Source organism: Anser cygnoides, chromosome 3 (assembly GCF_040182565.1).
Source record: "Anser cygnoides isolate HZ-2024a breed goose chromosome 3, Taihu_goose_T2T_genome, whole genome shotgun sequence".
Classification (NCBI taxonomy): domain Eukaryota; kingdom Metazoa; phylum Chordata; class Aves; order Anseriformes; family Anatidae; genus Anser; species Anser cygnoides.
Window position 1 is genome coordinate 17983128 of NC_089875.1, and position 25996 is coordinate 18009123.

Below are 25996 nucleotides of genomic sequence, written 5' to 3' on the forward strand. Positions count from 1 at the left end.
GCGGCGAACACGCGGCCGGGGCTGCGCCGGCGCGGCAGGGCCGGGCTGGGAGCGCCATGGCGGCGGCGGCAGCGTGCGGCGGGGAGGCGGCGGCGCGGCCCCCCCTGGCCTTCTCCCCCTGCGACCGCCGGCTGCTGGCCGTCAGCGGCTCGGACGGCAGGCTGCGCGTCTGGGAGGCGGCCGGCAGCCGCCTGCGGCACGAGTACGTGCCCTCCGCCCACCTCAGCGCCGCCTGCACCTGCCTGGCCTGGGCCCCGCCGGGGGGGCGCCCGCCCCCCGACAAGGTACGGCGCGGGGGGCGCGGGGTGGCGGCGGGATGAGGGGGGGGGGGGTTTGTGCCCCGTGCGGCCTCGGAGCGTGGCCGCGCCGCCTCACCCCGCCCTCCCGGCGCCATGTGGCGGGGCCGCGGCGTGGCCGGGCGGCGGCGGGGCCGAGGAGCGGGGTCCCGCACACGAGCGGTGCCTGTGAGAGGCCGGGCCCGGCCCTGTCCCCGCGCCGCGTGTGTGTGGGGTTTCCCCTCCCATCTTCCTCCGTGGAAGGCAAATTTCAGGTGTTATCAGGCAAACGGGCACTGTAAGGTCTTTCTCCTTCTTTCTTTGATTCTGAAAAAAGAGCCGTAAGCAAAAGCACTGACCACGAAACTCGTTTGTCTTTTGTATCACCTGCGCGGAAGAAGGCTTTCCCGAAGGAGCAAGGTATGTCGCTTTACTCCACGGCACGCCTCACAGGTGGTGTTACAGAGAGGCTGCGTGCGTCCACGTGCGGTGCAGGTACCGGTACAGGCCGTATCTCTGCTTCCCCCTGCTCAGAAATACGTCTGTGCAGGCTGCTGCACTGTCAGCGACGCGTTTCCCTCACCTCAGGGATCCTGCAAGTAGGTACTCTGTTCAGCAATTGTCCTCTGAGCACACAGTAGAGGGCTTGGACGTTTCCCACCTTCAATTTCAGTTATTTCACCTCAATTGGACACTCAACATGAAAATATCTGTATTATATACCGTCAGATATGCTCTCTTCATCCTATTCATGTTGAAGTAATCTGTATCCCTTTAGGTAGAACATACCATTTCCTTTTCTTTTACCTAGGCCATACCATTTCCTGAGTGAATCTTAAACCATGGACAGTTATATGTGTTACACCCCCTTTGTCATAACAAGTACTTTTTTTTTTAACTTGTTCTGGTATATTAACATTTTTGTTTATGGAAAATACTTTAACAGATATTTTGAAGTGCATAACGCACTTTAGATTGCCTGTCCAGAGGAAGACTTGTTTTTTCCCATTTTTGTCAGTTGAATAGCTTAGTTTAGCAAATTTAAAAAGGGCATTTGAAGAAAGCATTAGTTTTAAATTGGCCTTTAACTTATCCATTTTTAATACACTTTTGAAGAAAAAAATGCATACATTGATTAAAAGGCCGAGTAGGAATTTTGCTCTTACATAAACTGAAATTGCCATGTGAAAGTGGTGCTGATCTATGCTTCGTGCAGTGCGACTTCAAAACCTAACATGCTGCACTGTTTTTGGTGCCCTAGGTCAACCACAGGAGACTTTTAAAAAAAGGTTTTGTTTTTTTTTAAAGTTTTAAAGCCTTCAGTGACTGTTAAAAGCTAATGTCTTTCTAGACAGCCACCCCTAAAAGCTACAGATGCTACAATGTAACTGTATTTAGGGTTGTAGGGGAAAAAGAATTTCATCAGACAAACTTTGGTCTCCTCCTGGTGCTTTCTGTTATTCCAGCAGTTTGAATGCTGTCCGCTGCCTGGAAGTTGGTACTTTTTCAGTTTCAAAACATACTGTTTCTTGGAATAATTTTGCCATAAACTTTTATAATTCATTGGGCTGTCCTTAGACGAAGCCGCAGAACTACAGTTGTGATGGTTCTTCCAAATACATTATATTGAATGCATTTTCTCTTATAATTGGTCTGAAATTTTCTCTGAAATTGGTCAGTCTTTTTTTCCTCCTTTTGCTGGGCAGCTGACATCTCCACAGGTAGTACTAGTATCTGGTGTTCAGGGGTAAAACTGTGCCAATAGATATCTATAAAAGTTGTTTCAACAAGTCACACCTAAGCCATGTTCTGGACTGCTGCCATGTTAACAAAGGCTGTGTGTGGGAATATTGGAAATGAAGTTTTGAACTCCAGGCCCTGGAACTGCTGATGCAGTGGTGGCTTGTTGGCATGTTCCCTGCACACGTGCTTTTGCAGTGTCAGTGCTTCCTGCTTGCCCTGTTCACCATCTCCCCTACCATGCAGCGGTATGTTCTGCAAGAGGATGCCGACCACCAACTTTCAAAATAGCTTCTTCCACTTGCTTCCTAATACGTTGCAACTGTTCTTTTCACCTCCAACTCTTCAGTCTCATTAGGCTTACCTCCACTTGAGTGTTTTAAGTGCTTTATTTCACAAGTTAGCAGTGGGGACAAGTTTTCTGTTAATTCAAACAAAAAAAAGTCTGATTCTCAAGAGCTGCCCTACCTAAGAAAGAACATTATGGAAAAAACTACCCTTTGCAAATAACTTTTTCTAACCATCTCTACTATTAAAACTATGCTTTTTCAGTATTTCTAAACAAGTTTGAGTGTCCATAAACCTGAAAAAATTGAAAGGACCAGATACTTGATAGAGTTCAGCTCCACTGTCTGCTCCATGAAAGCTAGGTGCTTTTTTCCACTTTTTCCACTGGTAGTTCTTTCAAGCAAAAATTTCTGACAAAATGACCCTCTAGCAGTGCTGATATAGCGTGTTCAGTAAAGCAAGAGATGTTTAAAAAAAAAATAAAATTGAAGAAACCTTTACTGCCCCTAGCTTTCTCCTTGACACTGGAAGCACCATTGACTCTAGTGGGAAGTCAGTCACAAACTGAAATGGAAGGTGAATACATTTTAATTAAAGGCTTTATGGAAGGGAAGAGAATAAAATCTCTTTTAAATTTTGGTTTTGAAGTGCAGTCTTGGTTGGTACTGTTGATTAATAAAACTACATAAAGAGTTTTTGAAAAGTACCTGAAAAGAGAAACTGTACTTGAATCTCCACTGGCTATGTAATCCCAGTCTTTGCATTTCTGACAAGTGTTTTGAGATGGCTTAGTTGGCATCGCTGCCAAAAATTTAACTGGTGTGTGTGTCTTTTCTCATATTTTCTTAAAACCTGGTTGATTACTTGGTTGTGCGTTGTAACTGTGATGATTTCTTAGCTCGTATGTTTTCGTTATATTTTCCAAACACTTTTCTTTCCCAGGAAGGATAAAGCCTAAACAATTGCCTGCAAAAAACCCAGTGTCCTCTCTTTTCTCTAGAGCCTGCTTCTGTCTTAAACCAGCAATATAGCATTTTTGTATTTATTGGCTCCAAACAAAACGCTTTTCCTTGGGGAAAACATTGTGTATGTTAAATATGGAGGGGAAGAAAAGTCCTAGTAATTTAAACAACTGAACTATTTACCCTGCACTGTTAAAATTTTAATTTTTAATTGTAATGAAAACTCCCAAAGCCTGACTGTAATCATATCTCTGGGCCTGAGTAGAAATTACTCACGTCTGCTGTGTGATGTCTATTGTATGACAGATTAGCTGCACTACATGGAGTTTGCACAGAGCCCACGTTTTATCTGAGTCTCCTGTGCCTTTGTCTGGCTGTTGGTTAGTGCATATAGCTGTTGTATAGAGAAAGCCTTACCCTGTGTGTATTTTTTTTGGTATTATTTTTAATATGAGAGGATGCTTTGCTATGATGTAACAAATGTAAGGAGACTTACCGAAGTCCAATTTAAAAACTAACCTCTAGCATTAGGGATGATTTTTTTCTTCTAAAGTGCTCAAACACTTTTTTCTATTTTTTTTTTCTGGTGATTAGTTATGTGGGATTAACTCTGTAAGAATAAATGTAGCTCTTTCTTCTGCCTATTTCTTACTTCGGTTTGGTGTGCGTTTGGTTAAGCAAGATGAAGGGAAACTCCTTGAAGTGGTTAGTATCGCTTGCAAAGCAAGAGGGTGAAGGCTTGAGAATTGCCTGATCAGAGGAGGGCTTGGGCAGATGACTTAGCTTCAGTCCTGGTTGCTTCCCTCTGCCAAGTTGGGTAACACTTTCTTTTTTTTAAGAGGCGTTATCAGTACTTAGTATTTGCAAAACTTTTCTGAATAGGTTTTTGGAAATGGTAAACTGATCATGCTTGATAAAACTTAAAACACATTTCCATCCAGGGGATTAAGTTTTGTGATCTTATTAATCTTTACCTTCTTCTGGGAAGTGAGCTCTGTGAAAAACTTGATTTTTTTTTTTCTTCATGTGTGGTGGCTAGGTTAGCAAAATGGCCTCCACTGAATATTTCCAAGTGACTCATAGTAACTTTGTTAAGTTGTACATGGAGGTACAAGATGAACCTCTAGGTTCTGTGTGCTTCAGTGTCTTCATTTTATGCCTCCACAGAATTTGTGCTGGCTGACTGGGTCTCAAACTTGCAGAAGCTTTTTACCCTTTGCTTTAACACTTAAGAATAGCTGGTCAGACTAATTTCTTTCACTTTTTCTTTTTTTTCTCCAATTTTCCAGGATGGGCCCCAGAGGAAAAAACGGAAGTCTGAAGCTGCAGAAGTGGACAAGCAGTTAGATATCCTGGCTATTGGCACAGCAGTTGGTAGCATTTTGTTGTACAGCACAGTTAAAGGAGAGTTACAGAGCAAGCTAGTAAGTTATACACTCTTCATCACACGCTACCGAACAGTGGTTGTGTCAGTCAGTTTATCCTATTCTTTCTGCTGCTCAGAAATGGGATAAACTGACCTAATTATTCAGATCTTTTTTTTCTTAATAGCTACATATATGAATAGAGGTGCAGTAATTCAAATTATTGGAAATGTATCATTGAAGCTTTTTCTATTATTAGCAGTATGTACGCATCAAGAACTCTTGGTTTGAAAGTTTATTCAGTATCCTAATACTGTGTGTGGATTTATTATTTTACCTTGGGTATGGTAGAACTGATGAAATGTCTAACTGAACGGTTAGGTCCTCCATGGGAGTGTCGTACCCGCTGTGCCTGCACGGCATTGTGGGAAAAGAGAGCAGGATTGAAGCATTCATTGACTCTTGTGAAGGTGTTGCATTGATGTTCTGTACAGATACTGTAAACTTACCTCCTTGTGGAGGCCTTGGAGCCCTCTCAGAACCTGATCTTTCTCAGATGAGATTCTGATTTTCAAAGTTTTCACTTCTCATTGTTAGCTTTTCTGCTAGCTTTTCTGCTATTCCCAAGTAACTTGTTTTTAGGCTTGGGTTATGTAACAAGCAATGTGAATCTGTATGAGCAACTCATTGCAATACTTTGATATATTTGGGCATTCTTTTGCTTCTAAACTCGTAGTGATAAATGTACAGGAATTAGGAGAAAGCCAGGAAATCTTAAAATCATGATGCATCCAAGTGATGCTAGCTGATGAATGTCAACACTGTTTTATGGTCTTATGCCCGAAAACTATGAACAAAGTAAAGGAGTTTCAGGCTAAAATTTACAGTTTGGGTCAGTTTGAAAACACTATCTGCTCTTCTATATAATCAGCATAGCAGATGGTATTTAGTGAGTAGTTTTTATACAGAAAGGTTGAATTAAATGATTATTCCTGCTAGAAATAGAGCTGTAGCTTTTAGCTGTCCTTATTAAACAGAATGTCTTGCTTTGATGTTTTTTGTCTCGCTCAAGGCCAATTTACAGTGACTTTCTTGGAAGCAGTCTGAGCTGGCTGTTGCTGATTCAAATAGTGAAATTTTATAAACTGCAGGAAATACAATGGTAAATGATTAAAAGATTTGTTGATTTGAGCAGCAGATATTTCAGTCCTTCAATAAGAAAGGTAGATGATACCTGTTGTAGGGTCTTCTGATCTGATGATTGCACGTTCTTGAATGTTGAGCATGAAGGGAAGGGTACCCATCTCTAAATGTACTTAAACAATCAAGCACTTAGAAAACTATCAGCAAGGCATATGTACTAGCCATTCTTTTGAACAAATTTCATATTGTTAAGACAGTTTTGGCTGTTAGTGACAAGACAATTTTTTTTTTTGTTAACTATAAAGTACTAGGACAAGAATTAGTCCAAATACTTATATGTACAAACCAAAATATGAAGTATCTTTAACTTATAATTGTATAATCTGTATTGGTCTTTAAAAGCACAAAAAAAAAAAGTTGTATGCTATGCACCCCTCTATGAATTGCCAATGATTTGAATTCAGTTCTTGAGAAAGAGCAGCTTGTTGATGGTAGGGAAGACTCGGTAGCAAGATTTCTTCATTTATTCATAAGTGACCCTCTCTTATCTTTTGTAGGATGGTGGTCATGACAATAGAATAAATTGTGTGAGGTGGCATCAGGACAACTACTGTTTGTATAGCTGTTCAGAGGACAAACACATTGTGGAATGGAACACACAGACCTGCAAAGTAAAGTGGTGAGTGGTGCTTCTTCTTGGTTGGCTTTCTTGGCACTTGATGTGTATTTTCTCCTTCACAGGTTTTAGTGATGTCCTGTTGAAATTTTGCACTCCATGTAGGATTCGTGCCCACTGGACAAAACTGTCTGTTGGCTATTGATTTTCTGAGGGCTTTAAAGCAGTTTTATTAAGAGGTAAAAGCGTAATTCTCAGTCAGGTTTCCTCCTTGTATTGGATCCTCCTTGTGTTGGAAATACTAGATGAATTCCTTACTGCTAAGAGGGGCTCAGGTCCCTCAATGCTGTCTTTAAGTGAGACACAAGCTTTCTGACACTGAAAATTACAGATTCTAGAAGATATTGGAACACCTCATCCTAGTTAGGTCTGTTATGTGCCTCACTTTGCCCAAAGGGCCTTGCCGTGATGATAACCCAATTGGTTTCGCTCACTACTGACGTGCAGTGGGGACAATTCCACTTGGCTGTCTGAGCAGGCCGCTACTCTTTAAACTCCTGTCGAGGTAGGCATTTTTTTTTCTTTTCTAATAAAGTCAAATATTTTTTAAACTTAAAAGAAGAAACTAAGATTTCTGTTACTGATCCTGGTTATTTTACCTCAATAAAAGCCCAGTATGTGATGACACCTTGACCTTTCTCTTCTGCTGTTGTTACTTTCTTGTGAGTTATTCTTGCAGCAGTTTACCAGTTTCATTAGAGATGGTGTGGGCATTGCAGACAGCTGATCACCAGTAACCTCCTCATTTTTGTTAGGAAAGGAATGTGTCCCTATGTTGTATTAAGTTTAGACCCTGACATAAAATAGCAAAAGATGGCAGTAAGATTTCCCCTTAGCATTCTCTTATTAGGACTGAATGAGCCTAATTCCCTCACCTATTCCTGTTATCATATGTGTTCCAGCCTTGAAACCTTCTTGGTAGTCCTTCACTGGATTTACTGCATTATGTCAATAACTTGTACTGTTCTAAACTGGTAGTAGTGTTCAGGTGTAATTTGAAAAGTATTGCGCAGAGGAGAAGAATCACATTTCTTGACCTGCTGGGCATGCTTTAGCTAACGCAGGTCAGTGTGCAGTTGACCTCGTTGCTACAAATGCTCACTACTAACTTGTGTTTCCATCCCACGCGAAGAACTTTACATTTTCCTTTGATCTTTGAGATTTGACTTCTTAATTCTTCAGGTTGTTGAGATGCCCGTGAATAGCAGCCCTGCCTTCCAGTGTATCTGCTTATCTCTGTAATTTAGTATTGCCAGTGAATTTGTTATGGGTGTATACTGTCATGTTCCAAGGTTATTAGTAAAGACCTGGGTGAATACTAAGGTTGTTAAATGGCATTGAAATGTCCTTAGGGAAAATTACACCAGTAACTGGCCACCAGCTGGACTTCATAGCAGTGATTCCAGGTGTTTGAGCCCAGTCATCCATGCAGTTCTTAGACCACCTTCAAGACTCTCCAGTTAGTATCATTGCAGCCAGACTGGAATTACGTAGTCTAATGTGAGACGTTGTCAGAAACATCGCTAAAGTCAATTTAAATTGCGTATAGTGCCTGTCCACTAAGCCAGTTGTCTCATTAAGAAGGCAGTTAGGTTGGTTAGGGATGATTTCCATTTTAAAATCTATTCTGGCTGTTTCCAGTCACTTTGACCTTTTTGTATCTGGAAATGGTTAGTAGGTGAATGTGCTGTACAGTCTTTCCTGTTGTTTCCTGTATTCTCCCTTTTGCAGATACATTTGTCTTTTTTCAAGTCATCAGATACTTCTTCTGAGCTATGTGACCTCTCAAAGATGGTAGGGTGGCCTTGCAGTACTACTGACCTCAGCATTTCTGGGTGCATCCCATGCTGCTTATGGAGCATGCTTATGCTTATCCCATGCTCCATCTTATGGAGCTGCATGTGTTAACCTGTGCTCTTGTGATCCCTAATTTGATGTGTTTTTACTGTGGGTAACGCTTTGCTTGCTCTGGCACTAGGTTTGCGAACAAGGGAGGCTTGAGAGTAGACTTTGCTCTTCAGTGGTTTGGCCTTTTCTGTGTACTGATGGGTCCCTACACAATTCAGCACCAGGCCTGCACGTTTCTCAGTCATGATCTTACTGCTGCTGATGTGCCAGCAGATGTCCTTTTTGTTGGCCTTCATATTCTTTTCTGGTCTGAACACCGGCTGATCTTTGGCTTTCCTAATTCTGTCCCTGCATGCCTGGGCAATATTTTTATATGTAGCTTATCCCCACTTCAAACTTCTCTATACTCCTTTTTTGCATTTCTGAAGTGAGTCCAGAGTTATCTTTTTATCCAAGACACCCTTCTGCAACACCCAGTGATTTTCTGCACACTAGAATGGACCTTTTTGTGTTTCAAGGAGTTTATTCTAGAAGAGTAACTTGCTTTCCTGAGGCCCTTTGCCCTTTAGGGCAATCTCCAGTGGGATACTGCAAATCATTCTCTTAATAAGTTGCAGTCTGCTTTTCTGAAGTCCACAGCTGTAATTCTGCTATTCTGCAGGTTATCTTGCTCATTTTTTCGTAGGATCTTGAATTCTTTTGTCTTGTGGATGCTATAGCTAAGGTTGTCATCAACCATCGCATCCCTGACCTGTGGGGTGGTTTTTTGTTTTTTTTTTTTTTTTTGTAGTTGATCCAGTAAAGCACCTTTCATAGTCTGGTTGTAAATCACTTGTGTCAAGACAATGTCCTCAGCACTTCTCAGCGATCTCTGGAATTGCTTCTGCCCTTCTGTGCTGCCCTTCCAGCAGTTGCTGGAGTGGTTAAAGTCCCTTAGAAGAACCAGAGCCTGGGATTCTGAAGATCTATCTACTTCTTTTTAATCGGACAATTTGTAGCAGATGCTCACCACATCACCCTTATTGGCCTCTTCTCATACGTACCTGTAAGTTCTCCACTGGCTCTTTGCCTGTTTCAAAGTGAAGCTTCATGCATTCAAGCCACCCTTTTGTGTGGAGGAAACCTCCTCACCTTCCTGGCATGTCTTCACTGAACAGCATCCCTAAAAGTCCATTAATTGCAGCATTCCTGTCTTGCAAGCTTTCCCACTGTTTCTCTGTGGTCCCAATAAGACCAAAGCTCTGAAGCTGCCCATGGATATCTAACTCATCCTGATTGTTTCTCATATTGCATGTGTTCATGCGCAGCCATTGAGATGGGTCCAGTCATGCTGCTGTATTGGGAAATTTGAGAGTTTTTCCCATCACACTTCACCTGGGTATTTCCCTCTGCCTCTTTCCTATACCTCCACTTCTTTTGGGACAATGGTCACTGTCTCACAACAAACTTCGGTTAATTCCTTCTTTGTTAGGTTAGCAAGCCTGGTGTTAAATTTGCTCTTGTCTCACTTTGCAAGATGGATACCATCTCCCCTCAGCAGTCCTTGTGGCTGAAAGAGAGTCCTGTGGTTACACAAGCCAAGGACCTGCCTGCAATGCCAGCCCCCTAACGAGGTGTTGATGTGCAGGATGTGCCCACTCCTATGTGAGTCTTCTCTGTTGAATCGAGGAGAATGCCACCAACAAACTCTGCTAAAAGTTTGACAGTAATGATGTTACTCTGTGGCAGTTCTGGTTACAGTGTAATAATTGCTGAGGTAAATGCCGAAAAATACTACTAGATTTGATGGTAGGGGTTGAGGTAGTTAAAAGGTAGTTAGAGACATTGTATTCTTTTATTTTGAAGATGGCAACAATCACAGAATCACAGAATCGTCTAGGTTGGAAGAGACCTCCAAGATCACCCAGTCCAACCTCTGACCTAACACTAACAAGTCCTCCACTAAACCATATCACTAAGCTCTACATCTAAACGTCTTTTAAAGACCTCCAGGGATGGTGACTCCACCACCTCCCTGGGCAGCCCATTCCAATGCCTAACAACCCTTTCAGTAAAGAAGTCCTTCCTAACATCCAACCTAAGCCTCCTCTGGCGCAACTTTCGCCCATTCCCCCTCGTCCTGTCACCAGGCACGTGGGAGAACAGACCAACCCCCACCTCGCTACAGCCTCCTTTAAGGTACCTGTAGAGAGCGATGAGGTCGCCCCTGAGCCTCCTCTTCTCCAGGCTGAACAACCCCAGCTCCCTCAGCCGCTCCTCGTAAGACTTGTTCTCCAAACCCCTCACCAGCTTCGTTGCCCTTCTCTGGACTCGCTCGAGCACCTCCATGTCCTTCTTGTAGCGAGGGGCCCAGAACTGAACACAGTACTCGAGGTGCGGCCTCACCAGAGCCGAGTACAGGGGGACAATCACTTCCCAACAACAAAAAAAAAATAATTACTGGAGTGTATAAATGAAAGGCACACTGGCAGTATAATATCATGCTTTTTACCAGAAAAAAAAAACAAACTCTAGTTGTATTTCAAGTCATATCTGAAGTAACTGAAGAAAAGAGAAGAAAAGAAAGAGAAGAAAAAAAAGTTCTCTAAAATTTTAGCCAAATTGATGAGCCTAGAAGGAACAAGGTAACCAAAATAACAGCTTATGACCAATGTACATGTCAGATTGCCTGAATTCTCTAACAGTTGTGAGTGCCTGGAAGTGAATCTGTGTGTATCTCACAGAATTCAGGATAGAAGCTCCTGGGGTAGAGAAGTGATGTTCAACTTCTTTTGGTTTGCAGTCTTCTGGATATTTTCCAGCAGAGGTACGGACTGCTAGATGGGGAATTGAAATCACGTGGCTTTAGGTTTGGCTTTTTTAATTATTGTAGAAGAGTCTGTAGAACCTCTTCAGGAGGTCTGTCCAGCACACATGAAAACCTCTGGTAGAAGAGCAAGCTTCTGGTAGAAGAGCAAGTTGGGGAAGAGGGAGTTTCTATAGAAGAAGAGGCAAGACAAGGTGTTGGAGAGAGGTAATATAGAAAATTCTGGATGACATTTTGTTTCTGTTTGTAGCTTTTTCAAGTCTTAAACCCTGAACACTCAGAGGCATTCAGTTTGTCTCCTTATGCAACTTCTTGTTTCATGGTGTCCTATTTAACAACTCTTCCCTGTAAAATTATATAAAGAGCATCTTAAGTGAAAACTAACATTTTTTTGCTGTGACTTAAATTCTGTAGTCTAGTTTAGACGAGTCTTTTTAGAACATGTGAAAATATCTTCTTGGGTTCACTTCATTAAATGGAGCTTGGTCTGAAATTCTTAGTTCTGACCTTCTCATTTGAAAGATAATAGATTTTTTTTTTATACTTTGTGTAAAGTGTAATGTTGTTTTTGAAGTTTGTAGGCAGTAAAACTTGCAGCTTTTGTGAAATCTAATCAAAGGCGATGCTGCAAATGAGCTCTGTTTTGGAAGACAGGAGAGGTGCTGCTTGGGCATGTGAAAGTTATTTGGAAGTATTTCAGAGGGGCTGTTCGCAATCAGGCCGTGTTGAGTTTTGAGGTACTTACTATCTATAAAGGGTTTGCGTTAATGATTTCCTTGTAATTTTGTCCTGTGAGAAATGTAACGGTACTCACATTCTTTCTAAGCAGATGCATGACCGCATCTTTCTTTTTCTTAAATAGTGCTTTCAACCATGGACCTCTTTAAGGCCAAGGTTATTATTGTCAGTGTCATTGACAGACTTGAGAGGAGTGCCAGGAAGTGAGTGGGCCTTAAAACTCAGAAGTCCATTCTGAATAGGTTGGTGTAAGCTTTTTGGATTATGGTGCTGAGAGAAGTCTTGAAATGGTATGTCTCCTCTTACCTGATTCTGAATAGTAGATAACTTTGAGGGGGACATTCAGAACAGAATAAGCAAATATTTAAAAAGCAACCAAACAAAGCAAAGCACAGTGGTTCAAAATACCTTTTTGTTTTTGAACTGCTGTATATTTGTGTGAACTAATTTGAAAGAGGAGCAGAAACAGAATAACTAACCTCATTTTCAACTACTTTTTTAAAAAATACATATTGCCTTAAATTTTTCAGCATCATTGGCATGCATTTTGAGATTATGCTAATGAATATTGTCTTTTCTATTTCTCCATCTTTCTCCCTTTGGACAAAAACTACATCCAAATTCTAGTAAGTGGAAAGGCGACAATAGCAGTGTCAGCTCTTTGTGCATCAGTCCAGATGGGAAAATGCTGCTGTCAGCTGGTAGAACTATAAAACTGTGGGACCTGGAGACCAAAGAAGTCTACAGAGTAAGTAACTTTGCTCAAATAGATGTAAAAATTAAATAATAATGAATAATAACAAATAAAATAATAAAAATCTTACTCGATTGCTGACATTATGTATTTGTTTCCTAATAAGACATCTGAAAACTTTATTGGGTATGAGGAGGCAGCTGGCACCTTTGGGGCTGCTGGAAGCTGTTGCTGTGATGATAGTATGAACTGTAGTTTCAACTTGCTGAGAGTTCAGCGAGGATGTTGAATTTCCTGGCTGTCTCTGAGAATGCCACCAAAACCCTTTCTCTTAGGTGTCTTTCGTTTTCACTGGGTCCCTTTCTGATGCCCTTCTATCAGGGAACTAACTTCAGCGCACTATTAGTTTGCTGCTGGCATGGGTTTTTGTGAGAGCTCCTTCAGGTTTCTTTGCTAAACTGTATATAACTGATGGCATCAGCTTTGCTGTTAAAACAATTGGAAGGCAGAGGAGCAAAACCATTATTGTTCCCTGGGCAGGGCTCAGACACAAGCAAGTTACCATATTTTGGCTGTTCCATAAATGCAGTTGTGTTTTATTGCATGACAGCAGAGAGGAAGCAGCTAGTTTCTGAATTTCCTGGTACTTGCAGCCAGGTAAGTGTGTACATGTGCCATTACTGTGGACTTGCTGGCATCTGGCAACTACTGTACGTGTGTCTGTGATGACACATCATCCTGTGATGACCAAAAACACTATCTGTGAACATAAAAATTGAGTAGTTCATTTCTGTTTGAACAGTCTTGGTGTGTTAGCAGACCTGTACGTTCATCTTATAGTTCAGAATTAAACTGTGAATCTAGTTTCATTGTAAAATGTGAAACGAGGTGCTTTCTGACAGTAACAGCAGTACAGGCATATGTGATTTCTTTTCACAGGCTTAGTTTCAGCAAGTTTGCCTTTTATTCCCCCTTAAACTTTTTAAATTCTAATGAATATGTAGAGTGTCTGAAAACATTTCCATGAAATGTAGAAATATAGAAATGCAACAAAGTTGATCACTAGTTAAACAAAAAAACACTGAAATATCCTTGCTGACTTAGTAAAGCATGGATCTTTCTTAACATTCTTTAACCAATATGTATTTTTTTGTCATATGACTGCTTATGGCAATGATTGAAGAATTCCTTTTTTTCCCCTCTTAGCATTTCACAGGCCATGCCACATCAGTGTCATCATTAATGTTTACTACAGTGAAGCCTATGAATGAAAATAAGTCCTTTGATGGAATTACAGGGCTTTATTTCTTGTCCGGAGCTATACATGACCGGTTACTGAGCGTATGGTATGTAAGCTTTTCGTAATTTGTAACTTTGATTATGATCAGTATTGAGGATAGACTCGACAAGTATGTTCTGAACTTTGTGATTAAGCAGAAGGGGCACTCTGGAAAAATGCAGTGATGATCTCTTAAATGGTGGTTTCAATTCACTGATTGTTGAATGAAGACTTGAATTTCCTTGGCTGTGTCTGAGCATGCTTCCAGTAGTTGCCACTTGAATTCCCAACCTGAAAGCTGCAATTATGGCATGGGTGAGGTAGATAAGAGTCACGAGTGATTTACAGGTTCTATAACACTCTGCTGCTTTTCAGATGCAGAGGCTGCTGTTTCTGCTCTTGTAAATAATCTGTGCTGTTTGTGTCTCCAGGCAGATCAGATCAGATAGGAAAGAAAAGAATGCTGTGATGTCTTTCACAGTAACAGATGAACCAACTTTTATTGACCTGACTGTTTCAGAAGTCAAAGAAGAGGTAGGAGCAGTAGTTTATAACCAACTGTTTAACAATTTTCACATTAGTTTCCTTTCCTAGGGTATAAAGAAAGAAGTTTGGTTTGTGTTCCTTTCCTGTTACGAAAGGACGGGGTTTGAATGCCGATTCACAAGTATGAGGATATTTATTACAGGTGTATTTATATAGCTGATAGTTTGAAATACTCATTTTCAAAGCCACTAAGTGCAAATTCCATTTGTCTTTCTGAAATTTTGCTTGTTATGGTGGAAATGTCATTTGTTTCCTATTCAGGACAAGTTAGTAATCAAAATGTTTGTTAGATTTTGTCAGTAAAAGAATTGATTTTTTTTTCTAAAATGCAGTTTGAGTGTGGCCCTGTTTTATTCTGATCACAAATGACGTCAGTAGTTCAACTGCATTTTGAATTAACTAACCTTTACAAGTTGAAGTAGCAATGTGCATTCTCCAAGTCTCAATTTCAGCAAGTACAAGTGTTCCATAGTAGTTTTCTTATGAAAAATGTCTGCATATGAAACATTCAGAAATAGTTTCTTTAATGATTTAAAACATTTTTCTCCTGCTGCCTTTAGGTTTCTTTCCAAAACCAGTGTTTCATGCTATACTTTCTAATGTTTCCATTTGTGCCTTCTTATTGTGTGTATTAGAGACGAAAATATTCTGTAATGCACACCTGTAATTTAATTGCTCAGAGTAGTTTGTCTCTGTTCCTTTCCTGTGAGAATATTTACAGTGTCAGTGCCTTTGTAGACCAGTGCCTCTAGACATGTTGGGTACCGTATTTTTTGGAACATTGCTGTTTATAGTTACATATGTCTGCTAGTGTCTGAAAGCTGTTCAGATTTGGATGTATCAATAGTGACACAGTAAAGTGCAGTTACAAATTATCTTTTTGTCTTCTAATAGTTGTACTGAATGTTCCTGAGATGTTAGTGTCTCTTACCTTCCTTATGGATGTAGTTACATCTCTAATGTATTTAGCTACTGAAAAAAGTCAAATAATAACCATGCAGATATCTCTTGATGTCTCATACTTGTGGAATGTTTGTTATTTGGTCTAATTAAAATCTTCTGTGATTTTTTTTTACAGCCTGTGAAGTTAGCAGTTGTGTGCAGAGATGGGCAGTTGCATTTATTTGAACACATTTTAAATGGGTAAGTTAGTGTTCTTTCTGAGAGTGTTTTTGGGAAAGGTCTGGGATTACTGGAAGGCAAAGCTCATCTTGTTGTGCTGATGCCTTTAAACTCTGGCATCTCTTCACAGACCAGTTTCCAATGGATTCTTTGTCTTGGCTTACTTGACATGTTTTTTGGGGAAATGCAGGAGAATTTATTTGTTGGGGGGTTGTACTGTACTTTGCTATTTACTTGCTTTTGCTGAGGCTTTCCCTGTCTGTACCTCATCTGAAGCATCTGATGTAAACTAGCTGAGTTTGAGGACTTGATAATGAAGGGTGCTTACATGTGCAAGGTGTAGAAGTCTTATAAGCTAAACGTTTTTTTTTTCATTCCTTTTTTTCTTTCTGCAGTTATTGCAAAAAACCCTTAACATCAAACTGTACTATCCAGATAGCAACACCTGGAAATGACGGGGACTCCACGCCAAAACCAGTCCCTATTCTAGCAGCTGCATTTTGCACAGACAAACAGTCTCTGCTGCTTGTGTATGGAAACACCTTGCAGCCCATCATAGAGAGAGTGGTATGTAAAACTTACTGGAGAGGTTTTGGGTTTCTTAATATGGTTCCAAACGACTCTCATTTGGAGGTTTTTTATGCACTTTTTTGAATTACATCTTGAGATGGAACTTACTACTACCCCTTCTCTGGGAGTTATGACTGTTGCCCCTGAGTTGTTTTGGAAGGGAATTTGTATTCTTCCATTCTTTCCATTAAAGTAAAACTTGGTGTTATTGCTGTTTCCTGCCATCTCAACTGTTAACTACATTAGGCCACTGACACTTTTTGAAACTTTTTTGTTCTCTGCATGAACTTGTTTGCAGAGATCTGGTAACAAAAGGCAGGTGTATAAAGTAGCTGCTTTTTTGAGGGGGGGGGGGGAGAGGGGGGAGAGCTCATTCTTCTTTATGCCTCTGGAGTTTGTTCTCACCTTTCAGTAGTTCAGTGAATTGCCCCTGCAATTATTAATATTTAACTGTTTTTATTCCTGGCCTTCTAGTCTTTGAACACCTCCGAATCCCACATATGTTTGATAAGGGATGTCCAGAAAGTGTTGGCACTTAAAACAGATGTTGCTGTGACAAAGGTGAGCTTGTGTGAAATAGAATTCCGTTGCTTCTCATAGTTTACTTCAGAAATGCTAGAATTTACTTCTGGCATTACTGGACAGGTCTGCTCAGATTTGCAGTGTGTAGTTACAGATGTCCATAGCCTTTGGTGTGGGGGGAAGTGTGCTTCATGGCTGCTCTGTGTACTGGTACGCACTCGCGCAGTTACCTTCCAGTAGCTCAAATCATAGCTCATGGCATCAATGAAGTTAGTCAAAAGCCCCAGTTTTCTTACCCTCAGGTTAGCTGCCAGTTCTGGTGCTCCATCAGCCTGGTGGGCCTTTGTGCTAAATCCTTGGTCCCTGGAGATGAAGGATAACAGAACTGAAATGCTGTGAGAGGTCTGGGAGCTCCCTGGCATGCAGTGATGATCTCCATCTTGGTTTCGCTTTTTGCTGAATTGCAATGAAGACTCATTTCTCTTGGCTGTCTGAGCATGCCCTGTGGAGAGAAAGATGATGTGTGTTGAGCGAAGAGGGTAGTATTTTAATGCCACCACTGTTCTACAGTAAAGTTCTTGAACCACAAAATCAAATGAGTCTGACTTCTACGCACATCATGTGGAAGTTGAAGTGCTCACTGTGGTAGATTGTTTTTGTATCACTTCAGCAGGCACCCAGCAGGGCTCCCACGAGTACAGAAGGTCGGGCAGGTACTTCAAATAAAGGCCGACGCAGCAGAGCTGTGGGGAAAGATGTGTTCTGGAAGGGGCATGTAGCATTTTTCTAATTGGTTGTGGCAGGCTGGTTTTAACACACACATAAGAGTCTGGAAATAAAATCAGTATTTTAAACATGAGGAAATATTAGCAATTAGCAATTATTAGCAATTATTAGCAATTCATGCATATGCGGTTATTTCTTTCTACTAGGTAAAGACACCAGTTGTGAACTCAGACACCAAAGTTCTAGTGCCTGGCATCCCAGGACATAGTGCAGCTGTTAAAACTCCATCCTCAGGAAAGGAGAAAAATAAAAGCAAGAGGAAACCAGGAGAGACAGAGGTAAGGTGCATCCTCTTTAAAACACGATGATTTAGAAAGTCTTAAGTCATCGTTGCAGCTTCTTTAGGTAAACTTGAACTTGCTTTGTGTTTGGCATGGAGGCAAAGTGAATCATAAAATCTTGGTATGAAAGTCTTCTCTTTGGTAAGAAGAACTTTCTCTCATCCAAGCCCTCAGTGCATTTCCCATAGTTTTGCCATGTTACTGCAGAACTTTTATCACACACTTGTGTCTGTCAGTCTGTGCTAAGATGTATTCTTGCTTCTCAGTCAAAACCTCATTTGCTTTTCTCTGGCTATTCTCTCTTAGTATGTTTAAAAGAATATGCTCAATCTGTTACTTTTCAGCAGGGTAGGAGGGAGGGAATGGTGTAGGTTAGCTACTTTGCTTTCCGCTGATATTTCTGAGAAACTGCACTGAAATACTGCCCTTATTTACTGTCTGCAGGACAGCATTGAAGAGCGCCTGGGGGCATTGGATATCGACGTGAGCAAAGTGAAAACTCCAGGTGGCCTTCCGCAAACAGATAGCTTTGCAGTACTTTTGGTTCAGGGCTTGGAAAGCAATGATTCAGACATCTTAAATGTAAGTGTTACAGGATCACTATATGCTGTTTTATCTGTTTGCTGAGACTTGTGGGGAGCTTCCCTGAAAGCTGTGGAGGCTGAACAGTTAGGATCCTATTGTTTCTCCTAGCAGCTTTTTGCTGATGTGCTGCTCAAGTACTGCTATTATAAATTATGGTAGTGGCGTTTTTTTTAAAATCGACTTTGCTTTCTGAGTCAGTCTGTGAACTTTGAAGCACTTCTGTGTATGATAAACTCGTGTCAGAGTTCAGATGTTTTACAACTGATGTTACCATGCAAGCCCTTCAGTTTGAGATAGAGAATAATCTGTGCTTAGATACAGTTTCTGAGTAGATACTGTTTTAAAAATACATTGATGACAACAGTTTCACTTAAAAAGCTTATGGTTCCACTTGAACTAGGAGAAAATGATAGTTATGGGGCAGGAGAATGAAATCTCTTGAGAATTTAACACTGAGTAGAAATTATCTGTCGCAGACACTGGTGAAAGGCATTTATTTACAGAAGTGAAACAAATAGAAAAATAGCTAGGAAAATTCTCTTTAATAAGTCTGTGGTGCTTTGTTTCTAACATGGGTTGGGTGGACTAGGGGCAAAAGCAGATTGTTTTAGGCAGATTAATCAAATGTCTTGTTAATTGTAGATGACTTGAAAAATGGGACTCTTTACAGTAAATTTTGTTTTGCTTGTTACTTTCATGTGAGCATGCAAAGGGGTAGAAAAAGACATATAAAGAGAGTTTTTGTTTGTGATCCCATGTGTTAAAGCTGAATGACTACCTGATCTTATTTTTCCACATTTTTAACAGAAAGTGCTTAACACAAGAAAGGAAACTTTAATAAAGAACACAGTAGCCAGGATGCCTATACATGCTGTCATTCCACTGCTGCATGAGGTAGGAGAGATTGCATTTCATGTTCTTGTCATACAAACTGCTTTGACTTGTCTTTTATCTGGGGAAAATCCAGGACACGTTTCTTGATTTCAATAAATGAAATAACATTGATTTTAAAGTTTTATAGTACCAAAATTATTTCATTCTTAGTTCCTGTGATTTGCTTTTATCTTGTCTGGCTGAAGCTTAACCAAAGGACAAAGTGCCACTGTCAAAGCTAGGAAAAGCATTAAATCATTTAGTATTATCATAAAAATTTAGGTGAGAAAAGAAGGAAGAGGTAAGCTACAGCTCTAAAGCATTTAGTCCATGGCAAAAAAAAAAAAAAGCGTTACTTATTTTACGCTATTAAAGTAGATGATAATTTGAAACGTGAAAATAGCAGTACGAGCCTGAGTAAGTTTTATGAGCATAAATCCATAAATACACTAGATACATGAGAAAAAGAAGAACAGAATATGTACTTAAAACAATCAATTTAGATAGCACTTTTGGGGCAATTTCATTCTTCTTTTGAAGGCAGCTTAAAAGACTAGTTGCTATATTTGTGATTTGCGGCGTCATTTAGTAGTCATTTGAGAGGGAATTTGGTTTCTGGACTGCATATTCAGTGATAGTTCATAAAATTTGTGTTTGGGCAGAAATACTTTAATAATTAGCCTTATCTGTCTATTACTTGTTTAAACGGAATATCAGTTAGTTGCTCTTGTTATGTGAATGACATTCTGTAACAAGTTAATGGTTAGACTTCTCTTGTATTTTAATGTGCTGGCTACAAGTAAAATTTAATTTTTACTTGTATTACTAATCTTAACTGAAGTATGCAGACTGCCTGGGTTTGAATGTTTAGATTTGCTTTAAGCACATAAGTTTTGATACCTACTTATGTTAATGTTATGTTATGTTTTGAAACCGACTTGTGTTAATGAGGTGCAGCATTTCTTCTCTTGGACCAGTGCCAGAGAATCATAAGTATTTGAGTAGATAATCTCAGTGGATGGAGAGGGGTTCATGTTACTCTTGTCCAGAACTTGCAATTTGTTCTATGAAACAGCCTTTACCTTTCGAGGCTTCACTTCTCTAACCTGTCAACGTAGTAGCAGCTGCTCTACTAAGCAGATACATGGAGACATACAAACAAATCACAAAGGGATTTCGTTCTTAGCTCTTCCTGACAGCTTCAAGTTCCTCTGGATGTGTTGTATGTTAAGAGTCCCAGTTTTGTTGTAGTAATGAAACTCAGCTTCTGCAAGTTACGAGCCTGCATATAGGATGGTAGAGCCAGCAATATAATATTCTGGAATCTGGCAGTGGTTAGTTCTAGGAAACTTCAAATGCCTGGAGATCTTTCTGCCCCAATATTGGGGCTGTCATGTAGATATAATGTTGGGTTTTAAGCTCATTATGCATTTATTGCTTGTTAATTGTTATTATTTTTGTCCTTCTAGCTTACAAAGAGATTGCAAGGCAACCCATACAGGTAAGAGACAAGCCACCCGTAGTTTAATTTACCAGAAAACATTTTTATTGTGTGTATTATGGTCCCCTCTTTCCCTGTGATGATTTCCAAAGTAACTAATTAACAGTTGTTGTAATAATAGCATCTTGAGGTAAAAATTCTCACCTGACTGCGGGTGCAAAGAAGAATTTGTCAGCCTGACAAAGCACTGTCGTATTAAAAGTGAAAATGAAAAGGGAAAAGGATACCTGAAATCAGTATTCTAAGAAAGTATCTGAAGTCCCAGAATATTGACAGCTCACACCTGCTAAATATATGAACTCAAATCACTATCGGATGTGTGTTGCTTGTGTGGTTTGCTTTTCTTGAGACAGCTCCTGGTATTATTTGTTAGCACCCCATCTCCCCCCCCCCCCCCCCCCCGTCCTGTTATACTGCTATAGGGATAGCTTTGCTGTGACTAGATGTCCTTAACTGGTTAAAACAACAAAAAAAAAAACAAAAAAACACAACAAAAAAAAAAAAAAACAAAAACAAAAAAAAAAAAAAAAAAAAAAAAAACTTTGGTCTTTTATCCATTGAAACCTCCAATAAAAGACATTAGAAACACAGATGAGCATACCTAGTTTTAATCCTTCGCTTAGATGTCTGTTCTTTTCCTAGCAAGTATTTTACATATAGGCATCTCATCTGGATAGTCAAACTTACTATATTTCCATCTTTTTATATTATTTTCATTTTTCTTTTTATATAATGTAAGTAGAGGACTTTCTATAGAACAGCTTCGCGTATAGAAAATGAAATGGGTGTTGTCAGTCAATATCTCTTTAATATCATTTCTAGTGCCTCACAAATGGTTCGATGGCTGAAGTGTGTTTTTACTCTACATGCCTCCTACCTTTCCACAGTAAGTATCTTGCATTAAATTTAGTGCATGTAAGTAAAACTAGATTTAAATGCTTAAACACGTGTTATCTTCCTTCAGGAATCTGTCTCTTGCTCTCCACATATGGTGGTGTCCAAACCAATGTGCAGAGGACTATACTTCTACAACTTTGCTGTGTTGATGGACATCTGTTATAAATTGTCTTAGTTATTCATGACATAATTATAGTCATCCCAAAGTCAAAACAAGTTATGTCATAACTAAGACAATTAGGGAGCAAAACAACTGTCATAAGTGTGGTCTAGTGTATGTCACTAAAACTTAAAGAACTAAATTTGTCCTGCTACTGTAGTGCTAATCGTGAGACTGTATTGGGCATGACTGAATATATAGGGTAAGGGTATGCCAAAGTTGGCAGGGTAGCAGGTAATGTAGTAGCTTCTGGACAGAGGTCCAGCCTTCTTTTAGCAAGTGATGAATAAGGCATTCTTGTTCAGTTTAAAAAAAAAAAAAAAAAAGGGGCATTGCTAATGCTGTGTTCATAAACTGGTGTATATTCAGTTCCCATTTACACAGCTTTCTGAATAGTGCTTTTAAACCTGCTTACTGAGTGACTGTGGAAAGAAAAAGTAATGTAAGTAGAATTGTTGTGTTCTGAAAGCAGGTGATTGTTCTAGACACGGTCAAAAGTTACTCGATTGGTCTGCAGGTGATTTCTGTAAATTCTTAGCTTTTCCTTCTATCCAGAGTGGTGTGAGCACGGATTATTTGCCCCAAATTTAAAAATTTAAAAAGTTTAAAAATTAGACATAGATGATATATTGGTTAACAGCTTTGTTTTTCTTCCTCCTTCTCCCAAGTTGCCAGACCTTATTCCTCAGCTGGGAATGCTATACCAGTTAATGGAGAGCAGAGTAAAAACTCTGCAAAAGCTTTCCCGTCTAAATGGAAGACTCTTCCTTCTTGTCACCCAGGTGAGTTCCGATTTAATAATACAGGTGTATACAGATGTGTAGAAGAAGCATTGTTTGCAGCCGTAGCTTTCTGTTGAGATCACATTTAATGGAACTTGTCATCATGAACTTAGTGCAACTGCTGTACAGCTACACTGATAATACACAAAGCACCACAACTGATTGACTGTCTAGTCAATCCGTGCTTGCAGAAGGTGGTCTTTTCCTGCCAAATGTCTACTAACCCATAGCATTTTAAAGAGCAATAAACGAGATACTAGGCCACTTCAGAGCAGGTGCTTCTAAAATTTTACTTTGTCCTTCCTATTTACGTGGCTCTTAAACTACAATTATGAATGAATGTTAACCTTGATGTAGACTTAATTTACGTTGTTGAGTTTTATCGACTTTTAAGGTTGGGGAACACATGATTTCATCTAAGGCTAATCTGCAAATTCTATTCAGGTTGCAGCATCGGAAACAGTTCAGGATGTGACTGAAGTTAACCAGACTGCAAAGCTGGTATATGAGGACGGTAAGTGTTGTATGCTAGGCGTAGCTCAACTCCTGAGCTCCCGTGATAGCTGATGGTTGGTGGCTGTTCATCATGTTCCTGTGCATATCTACTAGTAGTGTACTGTCTGCAAGCAGAGAGTTTTTGTGGGAAACCCATGGCAGGTAGGTGAGGGATTAATCATGTAGGCATCTTACAGTTAGTTGTTCCTTCATTCCCTTACTTTTGTTACTTTTCTTTCCTTCCTGTCCCTGCTTTACAAATTATAAAAGCAGTTAATTGGAAGTTCAGTATACTACTTAACTAACAAACTGAGATTTCTAGCACTAACTGTCCATATGCCAAGATTGATGCAGTCAAGCTTCTGTGTTTGAGTCATCAGAACTGCAAGGTGGTAATGTCATTTTGTGTGCGTGTACACTTCCAATTTGGACCTGCAGTTTCTACTGCAACCACATACTGTTTAAGCATAACAGAATGGCTAGTTTCTTATTTATGTTGATCAACCTAGTCTTCATGCAGAATTAGTTTTGGAATTTAAGTAGTACGGTTCAGTGGAGGAGCACAGTTTAGTTTAGGAGCGCGTGGGTTTGGGTTTTGTTTGGACACATTCAGGTGTGTTCTCCAGACTGAGGGATTGTTTTCTTTTTGCAGAATCCTCAGAAGAGGAAGGTTCAGATGATGAGATGATTGCAGACAAAGACTCAGATGTAAGTGGGCTTGGATCAGACCATCTCCCATTTGATTGTAACAGAAATTGTATTACTGTCAAAAGCTCAAACATTCCTGTTTTACCTTCCCCCAGGAAAACTGGGATGAAGATGAAGAAAAAGAGGAGCAATCAGAGGAACAAGACATGACTGTTGAAAAGGAAATCAATGGTGATTCTGATTTGGAACCAGAAAATGAAAGTGAAGAAGAATAACAGCATAAAAGAATAAACTTAACAGTTTAAACAAGTGGGCCACCAGAACTTTACAATTCTGGATCATCTTGCTGAAAGATGCCATATTTGCATATAGGGAGTGCAGACTCGTGCACAGCCTATGTGCAGAGGCACATGTGGGGCACTGTGCATTTCTGAATCCAGAATGTTTAACCACGCCAGCCTTTTCTCGCCCTATTTCCCTGCGCTTACTATAGAAACATTTCTTCCACCTCATGTTCAGATTATGCCTGTCACGTGGACATGCATTTGTATCTCAAGTGAAATAAATCTGCCACCGCTGTTTGTGTGGTAAACTTGGTTCAGCTTTACATTGAGTTTGTTTCAGATGTTCAAGGATCAAAGACAACTGATCTATACCTTCTTTCCATGCTTCAGTTAGCAATAGCAAGTGGACATCCTGACGCATTTTTCAAAAAAAAAAAAAAAAAGAAAAAGGAAAAAAAAAGATATTTTTGTAATATTTAAATTCTTTAATGGATTTCTTTTATTTCTCCCCACCCTCCATCAGTTCAGCCATGCCTTGGCAGTATCTTAATGCCAAAGTGGCTTAAAAACAGCTTTTTTTTTTTTTAAAAAACAAATTTGAACTCAAGACTTTTGTATGTAGAAATCAATGACTTTTCTTGTGCTTTAAAAGAACATTAGAACTATATCACTGGTTCCTAATTTCATTTTAATTGAGGCTGTATATAAGATTAATGCTAACCCAGAGAGGATGGACTGTCTGTTGAGTTGGGTAGGGAGAAGGGAGTAACACAGGGAAATGAGAAGGTGAATGCTTGTGAATACATAGCACACAGCTACACATTTATTACGGATTTTTAATCTCAGAGGCAGAACAAGGATAGCTATTTGCTCAGCTAATGGAAGCTGAAGAGGTACAAACATTTTTAAGAGCAAAACATGGTAAAGGTCTGAGCCATTCACCACTATAATGTACAATATATTTGTCTATAAATGGAGCTGTTGCAACTAAATACCGCCCTCTTTGTAAAGTGAATAAATATACATCTCCTTTACCAAATATCTGTCCTGTGATGTTTGTTGAGAGATCCTTTAGGTACCTAAGGGTGGTGCTGAAGGGTGAAATGCCCTATTTGTACAAAGTAGTTCTCTTGTGTAAGAGGAAACCGACCTAATATGTTACAGTGTTCTGCAAAGCATCTAATACTCTTGGTTTCTTACCTCCCTGTTGCATTGGTGGTGTGGTGTCTGGAGAAACAGTGGATTAATAGTGGGAAGAGCTGATCCCTCTTTGGAGAGGTGAAGGTAAAACAGCAGCAGTTTGAGGTTTCTGGTCTTTGGAATGTTTTAGTTGACAGTACATAACTGTCTGAAGAATTCGTAAAGCTGTGCTTCTGTTTCATTACTGAGAAGCAGTGAAAATAAATGCAAACACTTGTGCATGCTCTGTACTCACACAAGCCACCATATCAAGCTAATCTGATGTGTAATTTTTCAAGCAGTACTGATGTTCCTGCAGACTGGCTTCACATAAGGCAAAAGAGGAGTGTGAATGAAGGTCTGCGTCTCTAGTTAAAGTGCTGAGCTCTTAGGGCATGGAGTAACACAAGCAGTACATGTGTTTTGGTTTGTGCAAGGTCCTACACATAGTTGCATACACATAGTTGTGCACCATCCTTTTAGAAGGCAAAGCAGGGGCCCTGGGTTTGGCTCCAAGTGGAGTGAGTACCTTGCTGGCACTATTTGGACATGGGTTGTGATGCGCTGTCAAGGAAGGCATATTACCTTTGTCAATCGTTTCAGCACAACAGAAACCTGTTCCAGGAGTGGAGCCGTGGAAGAACCTGGTAGCAGGAAGAGGAGGGGGATTTTTGAGGACTGTTCTCACATCAAAGCCAAAGTATCAGCCAGCTGACTGCGCCATTCATATTTTTGTCTTTCAAAGATGCAGCATCATCTGGAGAAAGAGGCTGGAAATGGGCTAGGTCCTGCTTTGCAGCTCTAAACCTGGTGTTTAGAGCTATGAGGAGAGTAAGGAGGATAGGCTAGCTGCTTGTTCTGAGCAATGGAGTTTGGATGGGCGTTTGTATAAAGTCAAATAAGATATGTCCAGAGCAAGCCTTGGTTGTTAAACAGTCAACAAATCCATGCA

The 25996-nt window shown here is 40.1% G+C and overlaps 1 protein-coding gene and 3 non-coding genes across 4 annotated transcripts; all 4 read left to right on the forward strand.

Annotated features, from left to right (window-relative positions):
- The first annotated feature begins 10 nt into the window (after positions 1 to 10).
- Positions 11 to 24448, forward strand: WDR43 (WD repeat domain 43). The gene is made up of 18 exons (XM_066993588.1): positions 11 to 284; positions 4555 to 4689; positions 6330 to 6451; positions 12468 to 12588; positions 13741 to 13880; positions 14245 to 14347; positions 15438 to 15502; positions 15877 to 16048; positions 16526 to 16612; positions 17506 to 17637; positions 18085 to 18222; positions 19033 to 19119; positions 20568 to 20599; positions 21422 to 21485; positions 22325 to 22438; positions 22883 to 22952; positions 23586 to 23641; positions 23737 to 24448. The coding sequence occupies exons 1-18, from the start codon at positions 57 to 59 to the stop codon at positions 23854 to 23856; spliced, it is 1986 nt and encodes a 661-aa protein (XP_066849689.1). The 5' UTR covers positions 11 to 56; the 3' UTR covers positions 23857 to 24448.
- Positions 6849 to 6926, forward strand: LOC125184601 (small nucleolar RNA SNORD53/SNORD92). The gene has a single exon (XR_007168889.2). It is a non-coding gene; the product is annotated as a small nucleolar RNA SNORD53/SNORD92 (small nucleolar RNA).
- On the forward strand, positions 13990 to 14073 carry LOC125184602 (small nucleolar RNA SNORD53/SNORD92). Its single transcript, XR_007168890.1, has one exon. It is a non-coding gene; the product is annotated as a small nucleolar RNA SNORD53/SNORD92 (small nucleolar RNA).
- LOC125184600 (small nucleolar RNA SNORD53/SNORD92) lies at positions 16994 to 17072 on the forward strand. The gene has a single exon (XR_007168888.1). It is a non-coding gene; the product is annotated as a small nucleolar RNA SNORD53/SNORD92 (small nucleolar RNA).
- Positions 24449 to 25996: the final 1548 nt, after the last annotated feature.